Consider the following 19,717-nt stretch of genomic DNA (forward strand, 5'->3'; position numbering starts at 1 on the left):
ATTGCAGTTACAGAAGGACTCTAATGGACTTCACGGTGATACAGACTCTCCACATCACCTCGCCCTGACCCGTATCCCTTCACCTCCCCCGACCCGAACAGCACTGCACTCACCCCAGCATGCCACCTGCACTTCTCCTCCTCGTCTTCCTCTCCTCCATCCCAAAAATCGCCTCCCTCTACCCGCCCACCCCCCCAAAACAGCTCTACATTGCCCCTTCACTTCTGCCCTCTCCACACTACGGCACTCACCACCTCCTCCTGGTACTCCACTCCCCGGTCGACCCACGTGCCACCACTACCAGACCCACACGCTCCTACACCTCCCATTCCCATGCCACCCTCCTCACCCTTCTCCTTCTCCTATCCGCTGGGGACATCTCCCCGAACCCTGGCCCCTCACCACCTCTCCCCCCCTCCAGGGACCCCCCTGCCCCCGCCAGCCGCCGCAACCCCCTCAACCTCATACCTGTGCGCCTCCTCCCCGCATCCATCCCCCCTCTCTCGGTTGCACTTCTGAACGCCCGTTCGGTTTGCAACAAACTAACTGCCATCCATGACCTCTTTATCTCCCGCTCCCTCAACCTCCTAGCCATCACCGAAACCTGGGTACAGGCCACTGACACTACCTCCCCTGCGGCACTCTCCCATGGAGGTCTCATCTGGTCCCATTCACCAAGACTGAGCGGTCACAAAGGTGGTGGTGTCGGCCTGCTCTTATCACCGCTGAGCACCTTCCAGGTCCTCCCTAACCCCCCCTCCCTAACCTTCTCCTCCTTCGAAGCTCACTGCATCCGGCTCTTCTCACCCACCCCCCTAAGGATCGCAGTGATCTACAGGCCCCCTGGATCCATAGCCCGCTTCCTGGATGACTTCGCCGCCTGGCTTCCCTTCTTCCTCTCCTCTGAGCTACCGACCATCATCCTCGGGGACTTCAACATCCCCATCAATGACAACACCCCAGCTACCTCCCAACTCCTCCACCTAACCTCCTCCTTCGCGCTCACACAACACACCCAATCCTCCACCCACATCAATGGGAACACCCTGGACCTCGTCTTCTCCCACCTCTGTACCCTCAACCAGTTCTCTAACACACCCTTCCCTCTCTCCGACCACCACCTCCTCACGTTCTCCACCTCCCCTTCCCCCAACTCCCCCCCCCCCAGTGCGCCAAACCATCACCAGCCGCAACCTCCGCAACCTGCACCCGGCCCCCCTCCACTCGGCTGCCGACCGCCTACACGACAGCATCCTTCCACTGTCATGTCCTGACCTAGCCACCTCCACGTACAACGACTCACTATCAGCTACACTAGACTCTCTGGCACCCCTAACCACACGCAACATCAAACCCAGACCACTCCAACCCTGGCAGAACGACCACACTAAACGCCTCAAACGCCGCAGTCGTGCGCTGGAGAGACTATGGCGCAAAACCAGGTCCCCTCATACATTCTCCCTCTACAAATCTGCCTTCCTCACCTACACCTCCTCCCTCCACGCCGCCAAGCAGGCCTACTTTGTTAACCTGATTAACACCCTCTCCACCTGCCCTCGCCGACTCTTCTCCACCTTCAACTCCCTGCTCTCTCCCCCCCTTCCTCCACTCAGTACCTCACTCACCGCCCACGAGATTGCCACTCACCTCCACAGCAAGATTGACGCTATCCGCAAGGACATAGTCAACTTGCAATCTACCTCCCCATCTAGCCTCCCCCCTTCTATCACCCCCTCATCTCTCCCCTCCTCTGACCTCGCAACGGCACTGCCCCCCACCACACCCAAGGCCCTGCCTACCGTAACCCCCCCATCACTGCACTCCTTCAGCCCTACTACCACTGAGGAAGTCAGCAGAGTCTTCTCAGAAGCCCGTCTCACTACCTGCCCCCTGGACCCTATCCCCTCTCAACTCCTCCGGTCACCCCCCTCTTCCCTCATCCGCTCCCTTACCCACATCTTTAATCTCTCCCTCTCTACTGGCGTATTCCCCTCCCCCCTAAAACATGCGCACATCACCCCCATACTCAAAAAGCCCTCTCTGGACCCCACTGACCTCAACAACCTCAGACCAATTTCCCTGCTGCCACTCACTTCCAAGCTCCTTGAGCGCTTGGTCTTCGATCGCCTAAGCGCCCACCTAGATGACAACAACCTCCTTGACCCACTACAGTCCGGCTTCCGTCCCCTACACTCCACCGAAACTGCCCTCCTCAAAATCACCAACGATCTACTAACCGCCAAAGCCAAAGGCGACTACTCTGTCCTCCTCCTCCTAGACCTCTCTGCGGCCTTTGACACAGTCGACCACCCCCTCCTCCTTAATAAACTACTCTCCCTTGACATCAGAGACACCGCTCTCTCCTGGTTCTCGTCCTATCTATCCCAACGCTCCTTCAGTGTCACCTACAATGGTGCCACCTCCCCTTCTCTCCCCCTCTCTGTTGGGGTCCCCCAGGGCTCTGTCCTTGGACCCCTTCTCTTCTCCATCTACACCTCCTCCCTTGGCAAACTCATACACTCCCACGGCTTCAATTACCACCTCTATGCTGATGATACTCAAATCTACCTATCCACCCCTCACCTCACCCCCTCATTCTCCGCCCGCATCACTCACCTCCTAAACGACATCTCTGACTGGATGTCGCTCAATTTCCTCAAACTCAACCTCTCCAAAACCGAGCTTCTCATCTTCCCCCCAGCCCGCGCCCCCCCCCCCATCCTTTCCATCACTACCAACAACACCACCATCAATCCCGCCCAGCAAGCCAAGGTCCTTGGCGTCATTCTGGACTCAAACCTTTCCTTTCAACCTCATATCAAATCTCTCACAAACACATGCAGGCTCCACCTCCGGAACATCGCCAGGATACGTTCCTTCCTTACCCCAGACACCACTAAACTACTAGTACACTCCCTGATTATCTCACGCCTGGACTACTGCAACTCCCTCCTCACCGGCCTACCCCAGTGCAGGCTCTCCCCGCTTCAGACCATCCTGAACTCAGCGGCCAGACTCATCCACCTCACCAGCCGCTCCACCTCTGCCACCCCCCTCTGCCTCTCCCTCCACTGGCTCCCCATTGCCCAACGCATTAAATTCAAATTGCTCACCCTGACCTATAAGGCCATTCACAACACTGCCCCTAACTACCTCACCGATCTGATCCCCAGGTACCACCCTACCCGTACCCTTCGCTCTTCACGGGACCTTCTTCTATCTTGCTCCCTGGTCTCCTCCTCCCACGCACGACTGCAAGACTTCTCCAGGTCCTCCCCCATCCTCTGGAACTCACTACCCCAATCCATCAGACTGTCACCGTCCCTCCTCACCTTCAGGCGCTCCCTGAAAACCCACCTCTTCAGGGAAGCCTACCCCACCCTCACCTAACAGCCGCTGCCCTTCCCTCCTCCTACCACTTCATCCCCCACAGCCGCTTCCTCCGGTGCCTCTACCCCCTCCCTCCTAGATTGTAAGCTCGAAAGAGTAGGGCCCTCTAACCCCTTGTGTACTGTTTGATGTTACTGTTCTGTTTCATGTATTGTCCCCCCCCATTGTACAGCGCTGAGCAAACCCTTTGGCGCTATATAAACACGATAAATAAATAAATAAATAAACCACCAGCCTTGCAGTACATCCTAGTCGAAGTGGTGACCACCAGCAGTCCAGTACATCCTAGTGAAGTGGTGACCACCAGCAGTATAGTGCATCCTGGTGAGGTGACAAGCACCAGCAATGTAGTACATCCTGGTGAAGTGGCAAGCACCAGCAATGCAGTACATCCTAGTAAAGTAGCGACCACCAGCATTGCAGTACATCTTAGTTGAAGTGATGACCACCAGCATTGTAGTACATTCTAGTGAAGTGGCGACCACCAGCAGTGCAGTACATCCAGGTGAAGTGGTGACCACCAGCACTGCAGTACATCCAGGTGAAATGGTGACCACCAGCACTGCAGTACATCCAGGTGAAGTGGTGATCACCAACACTGCAGTACATCCAGGTGAAGTGGTGATCACAAGCAGTACAGTACATCCTGGTGAAGTGGTGACCACCAGCAGTACAGTACATCCTGGTGAAGTGGTGACCACCAGCAGTACAGTACATCCTGGTGAAGTGGTGACCACCAGCAGTACAGTACATCCTGGTGAAGTGGTGACCACCAGCAGTATAGTGCTTCCTAGTGAAGTGGCGACCACCAGCATTGCAGTACATCCCAGTCGAAGTGACGACCACCAGCATTGCAGTACATCCTAGTGAAGTGGCGACCGCCAGCAGAACAGTACGTCCTGGTGAAGTGGTGACCACCAGCAGTATAGTACATCCTGGTGAGGCGACAAGCACCAGCAGTATAGTACATCCTAGTGAATTGGTAAGCACAAGTATTGGAAAGTTACAACATCAGCAATGAAGGATTAGGGCCCATACTGGTGTCCCAGAGGTACTGTCCAACCCCTTGTGGTTTCCGTCTACTTCAGCAGCACCGCACCTATCATGGCTCCATTTACAGCCCAAGCAGGTTTTCAGGAATTATTCATTGTAGTTGTGGAGCAATGTAACCTGCATGCCCAACAGTACATTCCCGAATCCCAATTCCTTTAATGCCTAACCATTGGAGTGCAGGCCCCATCACTGTTTTACCATTATCATTGAAAGTAAAAGAAAATAAGAAAAGTTGGGTTGTCCCCCAGAAAAGTAATAGAGGGACACTAGTTCTGGTCCCCAAGAGATTCCCTTAATTTGCAGGGATTTCCCCTGTTGTGACTATGGGACAGGAAGTGAAGTAAAGTTAAGTAAACTTTTTGAGAGGGCCACAGGGTACACATATGACTTCCGATTTTTTGAGGGATAAGATAGCCACCTGGAGCCCCCTAGATACCGATCTTATATGTTTACCATAGGAAGGATGGTATGGGACCTTAGGTCACCCTTATTCCATCAGGGGTATTACCTCTACGTGGAGAATTTCTATATCTATGCCACTTTTTGGACACTTTTTCCAGAGCATATTGTAGTTTGTGGTACAGTACAGCCAAATGAAAACAGCTTGCTGCAAAGACTGGTGGTCACAAAGCTTAAATGGGGAGTCAGCAAGTTTGCACAACGGAGAATTTTTGTCATTGAAATGGAAGGATGAGTTGGATGTCCATGTCCTTTTATCCATCCACCAAGATACCTCCGTAGAAATTCAAGGAAAGTCTAGTCTGATCCAAAAACCTATTTGTGTCCATAAATGTATAATTTATATACATTGGTAGATTTCAATAACCATAAGATGAAGCCCTACCTGGCAACCTGAAGATCCATTAACTGGTACATAAAAGCATCCATCAACGTACTTATTTCCATTGACCATATACAATTTATAAATCACCTATAAGTCCCCAGGAAGACCTGGCTGCTTCTGAAAATATCAAGAAGAAATTGTAACAGTTCTGATTTACCAGGAAGGCTGTGCGCCTGAAGACCTTCAATCTCATGTAGTCAGCAGGAAGCATGAAAGACACTTCCCTGATCTTCTCACTTCTACCCAAATAGACCAGGAGACCGCCCAAAAAGTGCAGTCTTCTCACTTCTACCCAAACAGACCAGGAGACTGCCCAAAAAGTGCAGTCTTCTCATTTCTACCCAAACAGACCAGGAGACTGCACAAAAAGTGCAGTCTGCTCAATTCTACCCAAACAGACCAGGAGACCGCCCAAAAAGTGCAGTCTTCTCACTTCTACCCAGGAGACCGCCTAAAAAGTGCAGTCTTCTCACTTCTACCCAAACAGACCAGGAGACCGCCCAAAAAGTGCAGTCTTCTCACTTCTACCCAAACAGACCAGGAGACCGCCCAAAAAGTGCAGTCTTCTCACTTCTACCCAGGAGACCGCCTAAAAAGTGCAGTCTTCTCACTTCTACCCAAACAGACCAGGAGACCGCCCAAAAAGTGCAGTCTTCTCACTTCTACCCAAACAGACCAGGAGACCGCCCAAAAAGTACAGTCTTCTCACTTCTACCCAAACAGACCAGGAGACCACCAAAAAGTGCAGTCTTCTCACTTCTACCCAAACAGACCAGGAGACCGCCAAAAAAGTGAGGTCTTCTCACTTCTACCCAAACAGACCAGGAGACCGCCCAAAAAGTGAGGTCTTCTCACTTCTACCCAAACAGACCAGGAGACCGCCAAAAAAGTGAGGTCTTCTCACTTCTACCCAAACAGACCAGGAGACCACCCAAAAAGTGCAATGTATGCACCAAAGGAGGGGCATATCTCCCTACTGTCTCTCACAACCTGACCTCTATATAAAGGACTGTTTCTGCCAATACCACATGTCCCTATGATATGAATGAAGGTATGGTGAAGGTTTTTCTCATGTTCCTGACTAGATGCCATTTGTATCTGATCTCCTACCAACTCTTTGCTTGTTTTCCCAATCACATTGCTGCTTGCTGCCTGGACCAACCCTTCTGCCTGCCGCCTGTACTGACCCTGGCCTGTTTATTGACCATGTTTCTGCCTGGACCAATCCTTCGCCTGTTTATTGACCATGTCTTTACCTGCTTGCTGTACTGACCCATCTGCATAACCCACTGATTTAATTTCTGCAAGACACCAGTCCCGGCCATCTTCTGTGGATGACTGCACTCCTAGAACCACAGGAACTCTTTTTCTTCCTTTTCTTTAGCCTCCTGTACTTTCTGGACAGTAAATATGGCATTTCTGGGGGCAGCCACATAGTAGGCTAGGCTTGCTTGGCTTATAGGAACTGGGACTGCTATAGGCGATGCTACACTAAGCTACTGTATATTCCCTGATCACTCGTATAGAGGGGGTTATTACAGTACATTGTTTTAGATACAATATTGGTTAATTTTTTTGATACAAAAGATACAATGTCTGGTACATAATCAGTCCCAACTTTGAAAAAGTCTCACACGTGGTATCGCCATACTCGGGAGGAGTAGCAGAATGTGTTTTGGAGTGAAATTCTAAGTATGCCCTTGCTGTGTGTGAGAAATATCTTATGAACATCTGGGGCGATCAAAGGGTTAACTGTGTGTGTTTTACTATGTAAGCATGCTGCTTTGTATTGCTCCGCTATGCAGAGAAAAACAAAACAGCATGCTGGAGCTGATGGGAGAGATCTGTATTGCTTACATACAGACCTCTCCCCTGTCAGTGTTCTCTGGTGATCGCCGGGTGCCTGTGGGGAATCTCCGGCTGGGACCCGGTGATCATCAACCGTGGAAGCCAATGGATGCGTGTGTAGAGCGGCGTGCGCCCCCTACCCGGAAATGAAAAATCATGTATATATATATATATATATACACACACACAGGTGATTTTGCGCAGCCCTGCCACCCTGTAGTAGTATTTGTGCTATAGGGTGGCAGAGAAGTGGTTAAATTGACAAATTTGTGTAAAAAGATTTTCTTTCTACATATTTCAAAAACTTCTGGCAAAAAATTATATCTTTGAAAGACTTACCATGCTTCTTAGAAAGTATTTTGGGGAGTTTGCTTTCCAAAACCTGGTCATTTTGTGTGTGTTTATACTGTCCTGGTACCCCAAGGCCTACAAAAATGTCATAGGTAGTCAGAAATATGGATGCCTAAGTTATGTTTCTTGAAACTTGAAGGTGTTCCTGGGATTTTGAGCCCCTCTATGTGACTGGACTCCAAAAAATGTCTCCCACATATGGTATCCCCATACTCAGGAGGAGTATGATGTTTATGATGTGTGTTAGAACTATCCTATTCATATACTGCTGTACATAAAAAAATAAACATTTTATTTCTTTATTTTGCAAACTCTTGTTGCAAAAACATTTGACCTTCAAAAGACTTACCATGCCTCTAATTAAATATGTTGGAGGGTCTACTTTGCAAAATGTGATTATTTTGTGGGTGTTTCTCCTGTCTTCGCACTTCAGGGCCTAAAAAAAAGTAATAGGTAATCAGAAAATCGGAGGCATTATTTATGCACCTTGAAAGCCTGAAAGTGCTGCTTGGATTTTGGGCCCCTGTATGCATCTCGAGGGTGAAAAACCCTCAAACACGTGGTAACACCATACTAGAAAAGAGTAGCAGAATGTGTTTTGGGGTGTAATTGTAAGTGGTAACTATGCCCATGCTGAGGGTGAGAAATAATTTGCTAAAATGACAACTTTGTGAATTAAAATCAGATTTGATTTTCTTCATTTTCAAAAATTGTGTCAAAAAATTACAACTTCAATAACTCACCATGCCTCTTACTAAATATCTTGTAGCGTAATTTCCAAAAATGTGTAATTTGGAGATGTTTGTACTGTCTTAGCATTTTAGGCCCTTGAGAAATGCAACAGACAGGACATCAGGGTAAATACATTTTAGATATACAGGTGAAACTCGAAAAATTAGAATATTCTAATGCTTGTGTCCCGGCGTGAGCCGTCGCCAGTGCGCGTGTGCCGGATGAGGAGTCGCCGCGATCCCTGACATTGCCCCCCCCCCATGGGCACCCTCCGGGAGCCCCACCGATCTCTCCACCGCGGGTGGCCACGAAAGAATTCCCGGATGAGCCTGGGGGCATGAACATTCTGGATGGGCTCCCATGAGTTTTCCTCAGGGCCATAACCCTTCCATTTTATCAGGAACTGCGTCTGGCCTCCCCTCTTTCTGCAACTGAGAATAGTTTCTACTTCATATTCTTCTTGTTCACCTATGGTGACTGCCTCGGGAGGTCTGGATTCGCGATCCGGAAAGGAATCCGGTCTGGATGGTTTCAGGAGAGACACATGGAAGACAGGGTGTATTTTGAAGGTTTCCGGGAGCTCGAGTTCGTAGGCCACTTCGTTGATCACCCGTTTAATTGGGAACGGGCCAATGTACTCCGGTCCTAGCTTCCTCGAAGGACACAGCATCTTCAAGTTGGTCGTAGCCAACCAAACATGATCCCCCGGTAGGAGCAACAAGTCTCCTCTTCTCTTCCTGTCGAACGCCTTTTTACTGTCTTCTTGGGCTTTAGCGATGGCCTCCTGAATCGTCTTGTTATATTTCAGTGCAGCAACTTAAAAGGTGAAACTAATATATGAGATAGACTCATTACATGCAAAGCAAGATAGTTCAAGCCGTGATTTGTCATCACTGTGATGATTATGGTTTACAGCTCATGAAAACCCCAAATCTACAATCTCAGAAAATTAGATTATTACATGCAATCAATAAAATAATATCGGACCTCTGAAAAGTATAAGCATGCATATGTACTCAGTACTTGGTTTGGGACCCTTTTGCAGCAATTACTGCCTCAATGCGGCGTGGCATGGAAAGCTATCAGCCTGTGGCACTGCTGAGGTGTTATGGAAGACCAGGATGCTTCAATAGCGGCCTTCAGCTCTTCTGCATTGTTCGGTCTCATGTCTCTCATCTTTCTCTTGGCAATGTCCCATAGATTCTCTATGGGGTTCAGGTCAGGCGAGTTTGCTGGCCAATCAAGCACAGTAATCCCACGGTCATTGAACCAGGTTTTGGTGCTTTTGGCAGTGTGGGCGGTGCCAAGTCCTGCTGGAAAATGAAGTCAGCATCCCCATAAAGCTCGTCTGTGGAAGGAAGCATGAAGTGCTCCAAAATCTCCTGGTAGACGGCTGCATTGACCCTGGACTTAATGGAGCACAGTGGACCAACACCAGCAGATGACATGGCTCCCCAAATCAACAGACTGTGGAAACTTCACTCTGGACTTCAAGCATCTTCCAGTGTGTGCCTCTCCATTCTTCCTCCATACTCGGGGTCCTTGGGCCTCTCCATTCTTCCTCCATACTCTGGGTCCTTGGTTTCCAAATGAGATGCAAAAGTTGCTCTCATCAGAAAAGAGGACTTTGGACCACTGAGCAACAGACCAGGTCTGTTTTTCTTTAGCCCAGGTAAGACGCTTCTGACAATGTTTGTTGTTCAGGAGCGGCTTGTCAAAAGGAATACAACATTTGAAGCCCATGTCCAGGATCCGTCTGTGTGTGGTGGCTCTTGATGCACTGACTCCAGCCTCAGTCCACTCCTTGTAAAAGTCCCCAACACTTTTGAATGGCCTTTTCCTGACAATCCTCTCCAGGCTGCGGTCATCCCTGCTGCTTGTGCACTTTTTTCTTCCACACTTTTCCCTTCCACATAACTTTCTATTAATGTGCTTTAATACAGCACTTTGGGAACATCCAACTTCTTTTGCAATTACCTTTTGAGGCTTTCCCTTCTTATGGAGGGTGTCAATCATAGTTTTCTGCACAACTGTCAGGTCAGCAGTCTTTCCCATGATTGTGATTCCTACTGAACCAGACTGAGAGACCACAGCGGATCATCAATCAACGGAAAGAGCCGATGACGTTGGCTCTGTCATGTGATCAGCTGTGTCCAATCACAGCTGATCGCATGTAAATAAGGAAATGCCAGTTATCGGCGTTCCTCTCCTCACGAGACGTCACACTGGGAGGACGTCATGATCCACTTCCAGAACTGGACAACCACGCTATAGTCATTGTTCGCCTATAGCGCGGTTGGCAAGTGGCTAATACTAGTAATGGCGGCGACCAGTGACATATATATTCTGACACTGGAGGGAAACTGACATCCCCAGTGACACCAGCACAGTGATCAGTGCAAATAAAAAGTACTGACACTGTACTAATGGCACTGGGCAGGAAGAGGTTAACATCTGGGAAGATCAAAGGGTTAACAGTGTGCTGTTTTACTATTGTGTATGTGTGTGTTGTACTGTGTCAGCACGTTGCTCTGTATGGCTGTGCTATGCAGATCAATACAAAGCAGTGTGCTGGAGCTGACAGGGGAGAGATCTGTATTGGTCTCTTCCCTATCAGTGTTCTTCAGCGATCGCTGGGTGTCGGCGGGAAATCTCCAGCTAAGACCTGGTGATCGACAGCTGTAGCTGCCAATGGCGGCACACGTCCCCTACCCAGAAATATATATGTGATTTTGCGCAGCCCTGCCACTCTGTAGCAGTATTTCTGCTATAGGGTGGCGGGCAACAGGTTAAGCAAGTAAGACTGCTTGCAATACCCTATCCACATCATGCACTACCTCTGGCCACCACTAGAGGGAGACTCCACTCCTATCCAGCTGGCTGACCACACACAGGTAGATACAATTCTCACATACAATCTGGTGCACTCTAAGGGTTGAGGAGCAGTCTATCAATCGGCACACACTGCTAGAGTTTCCCCAGCTATCCTACATGCTAGAACCCTGGTGGTAATCATTCTTCCTACTTTCCACACACCCCCACACCACACACACACATCAAATGGTAGCTTGCCACCACCTAGCAGTTTGTCTACTGACTAGTCTACTAGGCTACCATCCACACACAGATCTCCATCTGGCAGATTTGCTAGTTTACAATCTGCATGCAATCTACCAACACGCAGTACAACTGCATACAGATTGGAAATGAATTTAGACCGAGCACATAGACACTACAATACAACAATCTCTCCCGGTAATTGAGACCTAGCTTAGTACACAGAAGACACTTATTTTAAATTTTAATATCCCGAGAGTGGGCAGCGCATAAAATATGTACAAAGAGAAGAATTACAATAAAGAAAGACAACAAGGCATACACAGTTTGGCTATGAAAATAAAAGGATAAAACAGAAACTTTACTGAGGTTTATCCTGCAAACTGAGCATGTCAGAACATCCACAATCCACCAATTGGACTGGCTCCGTGTGAATCACCCCGTCCATATCTCAGGCTCCTCAATTTATTGAGTTATGGATGTGGGCCGGAATTTAGCCCTTGGCCAATCAACCCTGGGGGGGGTGTTCCCTTCACAACCCATAGGACAGTTCTGTGTTCTGAAAGGACCAGAGTTAAATGGGCCATGAATGGTTCTGGTGCCTGGGTCAATGGGCCATAAATAGTTCTGATGGCTGGGTCGGGGATAGGTTTTCCCACACCAACGAGTCAGTCTGATCGCAACAAAATCAGTCACTTTTTGGCTGCCACAATTAGGCTCCAAATAACTATTTTTGGGATTTCAAAGGTGTCCAATCAGAAGGAAGTATTTTCATCCCTCTGCAACTAATATTTTAGCTTTTTTGAGAGATACAATCTATTCCTCTGATCTTTGTTATAAATCAATTGAAGGTAAACATTTGGGAGCTGCCAGACCTCGTACCCCGCTGGGCTTGTAGACAAACTGGCTAGGACTTTTCAGAAAGGTGGCAACCTACATGGATGGGATCTTTTTCTTGGCATCTAGGTGTCAACTCTAGAGTCTTGCTCCATCCTTTTCAAATTCTAATTGAGGAACATCTGTCTGCTATTGATTACTGATTAAGAGAATATTGTATTTGTAAAACGACTAAACTGACCTATATCTACGACCAAGCATCTCCACTGGTAATTATCACATGTTTACATGTATGTTACATGTATGTTACATCCAGCTCCATGTCCGGCTTCTGACAGAACCTTTCAGCCAACCCAACAGCACAGTAGGCAGCATTATAGCTGGTACATGGACTTTCCTCTTTTGCTGATTCCAGTTCTGTATGGTTTCTTAGGGGTTCAGTGCATCTTTCTCCGTGACAGGCCTTGTGGGAAGCTAGCCACCTTCTTGGCTATCTTCAGAAATGTCCTCCCCTGGGTCTCCATCTTGACAAGCAGGAGAGCTCCAGGACCATAACCACATCCGGAGCACATGGCAGGCCCCAAACAGGTAATGGGCCCAAAGGACAGTTTAGTCCTGCAGAAATTCCTCAGACTTCAGCTTGGGGCAAGCAAGAGATCACAAAGCCTGCCCTAAATATTTATAGCCTCCCTCAGCATGCGCCAGTAGCAATGAACGCCCTGCTGGGTTCATAGATCACTCTTGTTGTGGAATCTCATACCAGTGACACCTACTAGCAGCAATGAGAAATCACAACCACACTAAGGGAAAGACCAAGTGAAAAACTATACAAAACATTCTGGACTGACTACAACCCAGCTAAAACTAAATTTGGGTAAAGACGGGGTGCTACACGCAAGCCTCTAGACTGTTCTTTCATCTGAGTGATTACAACGGCCTGGGTAATGACTGCAGAGCAGCTCCACACTGGACCTTTACCTGTAGTGGCTGTATATTGGCGGTGGGTCAGCAAAAGGGCAGAGGGAACCAGTGGCCAACAGAAACAAACAAAAAAAAAAGCACTCTGCAGATCACAATCATAATCAGTACCTTCTTTTCTATCGCTCTTCCCTGCCCGTGTGTGTGTGTGTGGAGTAGGATGCTGTCACTTAATAATGGCCCACAGTCCAGGTCTCTCAGCCTAGGCTGTCCAGTCAACACACCCAGCAGACCAAGACCAGGCCTAAGCACCTCAGCATGCTGTCAAGCCAAGGTCAAGCTAGCCCACCCAAACTGTTGAGCTCAGACCCATCTAGCCCTACCCCCACTTTTCATGCCAACCCAAGCCAGCCTAATTATCTGTCAAGGCCAAACCCAATTAGCCCATTTCTCTATCAAGCCCAGGTACAGCTAGCTTACTCATAAAGTCAAGTCCAAGCCCAGACAACCCTTTCAGCTGTCAAGCCCTGACCCAGTTGGCTCAAATAGCGGTCAAGCCCAGGTGAAGATAGATCATTCAGCTTCATTTCCTAGTAGACCAAGACCAGGCCTAAGCACCTCAGCGTGCTGTCAAGCCAAGGTCGAATTAGCCCACCCAAACTATTCGAGCTCAGACCCATCTAGCCCTATCCCCACTTTTCATGCCAACCCAAGCCAGCCTAATTATCTGTCAAGGCCAAACCCAATTAGCCCATTTCTCTATCAAGCCCAGGTACAGCTAGCTTACTCATAAAGTCAAGTCCAAGCCCAGACAACCCTTTCAGCTGTCAAGCCCTGACCCAGTTGGCTCAAATAGCTGTCAAGCCCAGGTGAAGATAGATCATTCAGCTTCATTTCCTAGTAGACCAAGACCAGGCCTAAGCACCTCAGCGTGCTGTCAAGCCAAGGTCGAGTTAGCCCACCCAAACTATTCGAGCTCAGACCCATCTAGCCCTATCCCCACTTTTCATGCCAACCCAAGCCAGCCTAATTATCTGTCAAGGCCAAACCCAATTAGCCCATTTCTCTATCAAGCCCAGGTACAGCTAGCTTACTCATAAAGTCAAGTCCAAGCCCAGACAACCCTTTCAGCTGTCAAGCCCTGACCCAGTTGGCTCAAATAGCTGTCAAGCCCAGGTGAAGATAGATCATTCAGCTTCATTTCCTAGTAGACCAAGACCAGGCCTAAGCACCTCAGCGTGCTGTCAAGCCAAGGTCGAGTTAGCCCACCCAAACTATTCGAGCTCAGACCCATCTAGCCCTATCCCCACTTTTCATGCCAACCCAAGCCAGCCTAATTATCTGTCAAGGCCAAACCCAATTAGCCCATTTCTCTATCAAGCCCAGGTACAGCTAGCTTACTCATATGTCAAGTCCAAGCCCAGACAACCCTTTCAGCTGTCAAGCCCTGACCCAGTTGGCTCAAATAGCTGTCAAGCCCAGGTGAAGATAGATCATTCAGCTTCATTTCCTAGTAGACCAAGACCAGGCCTAAGCACCTCAGCGTGCTGTCAAGCCAAGGTCGAGTTAGCCCACCCAAATAATTCGAGCTCAGACCCATCTAGCCCTATCCCCACTTTTCATGCCAACCCAAGCCAGCTTAATTGTCTGTCAAGGCCAAACCCAATTAGCCCATTTCTCCATCTAGCCCAGGTGCAGCTAGCTCACTCATAAAGTCAAGTCCAAGCCCAGACAACCCTTTCAGCTGTCAAGCCCTGGCCCAGTTGGCTCAAATAGCTGTCAAGCCCAGGTGAAGATAGATCACTCATCCTCCTTGACCATGCATTGGAAATGGGGAAGCATGTAATTCCCTTCCCTTCCATAGCCATGCCATCCCAGAAATAGGGAAGCAATTTGAGAGGCTACTAAGTTGACACCACATCCTTGGTGATCAGCTGTATGTTAAGGTGACGTGGGCTTGCCACAGGAGAGATCCTTGTCTATTAGGATGAGTCTACACTAGAGTGAGAAAGAAGTAATTTTTTGGTGGCTTCTTTGATGTACATTAAGAATGTTTTTTCTTGAAAAACATTTCCCGCATTCAGGGCAGGAATAAGGTTTCTCCTGTGAGTGGCATATCTGGTGTTTATTAAGACCAGACTTTTGTGAAAAGGATTTTCCACACTCAGGACATGAAAATGGCCTCTCCCCTGTGTGAGATCTCTGATGTATAACAAGTTGTGATTTCCATGGAAAACATTTCCCGCACTCAGGACAGGAATACGGCTTCTCCCCCGTGTGCAATCTCTGATGTGCAACAAGGGCTGATTTCTGTGAAAATCTGTTCCCACACTCAGCGCAGGAATACGGTTTCTCCACCATGTGAGACCTCTGATGTGCAGTTAAAAGGGCCCTCTTCGAAAAACATTTCCCGCACTTTAGACAGGAATACGGCTTCTCACCTGTGTGAGATCTCTGATGTATAACAAGAGCTGATTTTTGTGTATAACTTTTTCCACACTCGGCACAGGAATAAGGCTTCTCCCCTGTATGAGATCTCTGATGTCTAATAAGTTCTGATTTCCGTGTGAAACATTTCCAGCATTCAGAACAGGAAAGCGACTTCTCCCCCGTGTGAGATCTCTGATGTACATTAAGACTTAATTCAGAGCTAAAACTTTCCCCACATTCAGGGCAGGAAAATTCCTCCTCCACCTGAATTCCAGCACCATCCCTCACAGTACGAGGCTGCTCAGAGTCAGAGGGATTCAATGGACTATCTATGCTGTGAAGTCCACCATCCATAGTTGAGATCAATGCCCTTTCTCCTGCACGATATCGTGCGATATCCTTGTCTTCCATTTTGTAGCTTAGAGATAAAGTGAGACGATCATTTGAGGGTTTCCCAATGGCGTGTCCTGGAAAAAGATAAAAACATGACCAATAGTAGTGATGAGACGAAAACACATGGGTTTGGTTCAAGCAGATTATGGTAAACATGAGTAAATGTTTGATGCTGGATCCAAACATCTAAGTGTTGGAAGTCAATAGGAGCTGGTGAAGCTGTCCTGGCTAATCTCTAGTCTAACAGGCAAGAGATTGTCAGGCATATGACATGGTGGATTTTTTGGGGGGTGGCAACTTTTTTTTCTTCATTTTTGCATTGGGAACGTATTCATTGAATACCAGACCTGAAGGGCCTAGTATGAAATATGAGGGAAACTCCACAATTCTCACATGATTTTGCTTCTTTGCTTACATTGCTGAACTTGTGTTTGGACCGAAACTTAAGCTCATCCTAACTGGCTGATATCACTTGTCTCCCACTTTACTCGGGACCATCCAATAATAACAGAAGAACATATTCTGGCTCACCTGTGCTGATCTCTGTAGGAGTGTCCTCCTCTATAAATGTCCCCGTTATTCCATCCTCCTCTATAGACTGCTGATCATCCCTCACATACATCTCTTCTTCTTCGCCTTCATCTTTCATGTTCATCAGATCTTTACCCTAAACCAACAGAATGACAAAAAATAACATCTGTAATATAGAAGGATTTATGATGTGAGATCACATAGAAAATCTCATCTTGTAGAGTCCACACATCGTCTCCACATGTCAGAGTGTTCCATCACTTTATGTTCCAGTCCCTCAACTCCACCGACCTGATGATGGTGAGGGATGGTGTGACCTTCCTGTGTGGAATCCTGCGAATACAGAGGACGGGGACATCTCTCTGGTGGGTTCCTGGTATTAGGTGGCTCCATCATATCCTCGTGTCCTTCTGAAAACTCCTCCATCACTCCATACTCCTCATCCTCCTCTTTATACTCTTCTTTAACAACAATGTTATAATACGAGAGGTTTCCACTCTGAACAAAAAAAAAGAAACATTCATTATAACAGACATGCTTTTGCATAAATCTCAACTATCGGTGATTGCTCCTCATCTACCTGATGATGGTGAGGGATGGTGTGACCTTCCTGTGTGGAATCCCGGGAATACAGAGGACGGGGACATCTCTCTGGTGGGTTCCCATGACTGGATCCATCTGTAGGAAACACACACACTGACTGAATCCATTGTTTCTATGTGTTTATCAGATGATGGGGGATCTAGGTGGATCCTCCGTACTGCTCTCTCCTTTACAATAAAGTCTCCTCTTACCCGGTGATGTGAGGGGCGGCTGATTGTCCATCATGACGTCCTTGTAGAGATCCTTGTGTCCTTCTAAATACTCCCACTCCTCCATGGAGAAATAGACAGTGACACCCTGACACCTTATAGGAACCTGACACACACAATGATACAGTCACCATCCAGACACATCCCTTGTCTGTTACTGGAGAATGTCCCAGAATTCCCGGCACCGCTCACCTCTCCTGTCAGTAGCTCCATCATCTTCTTGGTGACTTCTAGAATCTTCTGCATGTTGTGTCTCTCAGGGTTTAGGGAGTCACATGGAGGCACTGTGATGGTCATATGATCACCTGACTTCAGAAGAGGAAATCTCTGTATTGGGGAACCAATACGAATATCATGTTAGAATCCCAGAATCCTCCTCACCTCTCCGGTCAGGTCTGTGTTTTATTAATAGAGATAAGAGTGATGTCATGTGACCTCCCAGAATCCTCCTCACCTCTCCTGTCAGGTATGTGGTTTATTAATAGAGATAAGAGTGATGTCATGTGACCTCCCAGAATCCTCCTCACCTCTCCTGTCAGGTATGTGGTTTATTAATAGAGATGAGTGCTGTCATGTGACCTCCCAGAATCCTCCTCACCTCTCCGGTCAGGTCTGTGTTTCATTAATAGAGATAAGAGTGATGTCATGTGACCTCCCAGAATCCTCCTCACCTCTCCGGTCAGGTCTGTGTTTTATTAATAAAGATAAGAGTGATGTCATGTGATCTCCCAGAATCCTCCTCACCTCTCAGGTCTGTGTTTTATTAATAGAGATAAGTGATGTCATGTGACCTCCCAGAATCCTCCTCACCTCTCCGGTCAGGTCTGTGTTTTATTAATAGAGATAAGAGTGATGTCATGTGACCTCCCAGAATCCTCCTCACCTCTCCGGTCAGGTCTGTGTTTTATTAATAGAGATAAGAGTGATGTCATGTGACCTCCCAGAATCCTCTTCACCTCTCCGGTCAGGTCTGTGTTTTATTAATAGAGATAAGAGTGATGTCATGTGACCTCCCAGAATCCTCCTCACCTCTCCGGTCAGGTCTGTGTTTTATTAATAGAGATAAGAGTGATGTCATGTGTCCTCCCAGAATCCTCCTCACCTCTCCGGTCAGGTCTGTGTTTTATTAATAGAGATAAGAGTGATGTCATGTGACCTCCCAGAATCCTCCTCACCTCTCCGGTCAGGTCTGTGTTTTATTAATAAAGATAAGAGTGATGTCATGTGTCCTCCCAGAATCCTCCTCACCTCTCCAGTCAGCAGGTAGATGATCTCCAGGGTGAGGTTTAGTATCTTCTCAGTCATGTGACTCCAGTCCTCCTCCATCCTCATTGATGTGGTCACGTGATCTTTGTGGGTTTCTCTGTAGACAGATAGCACAGAATTATCTGGATTGTGTTGGTTCTACAATATTAGGATGGGGATGTAAGGGGTTAATGCACCTGGGGACACGTGTAGCTTGGGTTATTTTGTGTTTGTTGGGTTTCTCGCTCCCTACACACCTGTTATATCCTGTCCTACCTATCTGATCAGAAATAACATTTTCCAAGTGAAGTCTGTTGGGTCTCCAAACTATTTTTGCCTATTTTTAGCAGGGACAAGGTCGGCAGCAATATATTTATTAGGCAGGGCGTACTTTGGCTGTGGAATTTGGAGGGTTTTAGGATGGAACTTCTCACACAGCTTTGAAGAGAACATGGGGAATACATACATCCTTTACATTACAGGTTTGGTGGAAGCCTAAGGAAGGGACCAGCAGTTTTTGGGGACAGCATAAGCAGTAGTATACTGTACTTAGGCACAGCGTACTTTGGCTTTGGAATTTTTCTTTTTCTCAATTTATTTGCCAATAGACTGCAGCACCCCGATCTACTATTATTTGACTCATTTCATTAAAGTAAGGCTTTGTTCTTGTCCTCTGAACAAGATTTGGGTTTGTATGAACAGCCAAATGCAGCGCCAGAGGCTGCAGACTTCACAGGGTTTGTCCCCAAATCTAGGTGGGGTTTGACAGCGGCCATACTGTCAGTGTGTTGGGGTTGGTGATAGTGAATGGATGCTGAGAACTCGTTCAATAGGAACACATCAGTGGAGGGGATATATATGAATGAGATTCAGGTTTGCCTCAACCTCCTGTTCAGCGTGATTCCCTGAAAAATCATGTTCATTGTCCTGCCTTCTCTGCAGTTATGAAAGGGTTACAGAGGGTAACAGGCAGTATAACCTTTGATGTCCACACAGTAAAGAGTCGATGATTGATAACCGATGATCTTTTACTGATAACATGTGACATAGTACATGAAGTGTGAATAAATCAATGTGAGAATGAATGAATGAATGGTAAAACTGAAATATAAACAGACATGAGTACACATCTAACTTCCTAGCTATATGCATAACATTCCACAGTACATAGGAAGGGTACTTACAGACTTTGGGGGTCTAATCAAGCCCATATATGAAGAGGGAACAGCATCCCACATCTACTCTCATCATAGAATTTCTTCAGTCTGAAGAGATG

At 47.6% G+C, this 19,717-nt stretch overlaps 1 protein-coding gene across 1 annotated transcript in view; it reads right to left on the reverse strand.

Moving 5' to 3' along the window:
* Positions 1–16,899, reverse strand: part of LOC149460822 (uncharacterized) — a 41,749-nt gene extending 24,850 nt beyond the window's left edge. The window contains exons 1-4 of the mRNA XM_089679257.1: positions 16,676–16,899; positions 16,385–16,520; positions 15,030–15,927; positions 11,598–11,606 (exon numbers count right to left, since the gene is read on the reverse strand). Of these exons, the coding sequence (XP_089535383.1) occupies positions 11,598–11,606; positions 15,030–15,927; positions 16,385–16,520; positions 16,676–16,810 (1,178 nt within the window). The 5' untranslated portion in view covers positions 16,811–16,899. The remainder of the gene's footprint in view (positions 1–11,597; positions 11,607–15,029; positions 15,928–16,384; positions 16,521–16,675) is intronic.
* Positions 16,900–19,717: the final 2,818 nt, after the last annotated feature.

This window comes from Staurois parvus, unplaced genomic scaffold (assembly GCF_062004578.1).
Source record: "Staurois parvus isolate SC_StPar_1 unplaced genomic scaffold, SC_StPar_1.0 ptg000221l, whole genome shotgun sequence".
In the NCBI taxonomy this organism is placed as follows: Eukaryota; Metazoa; Chordata; class Amphibia; order Anura; family Ranidae; genus Staurois; species Staurois parvus.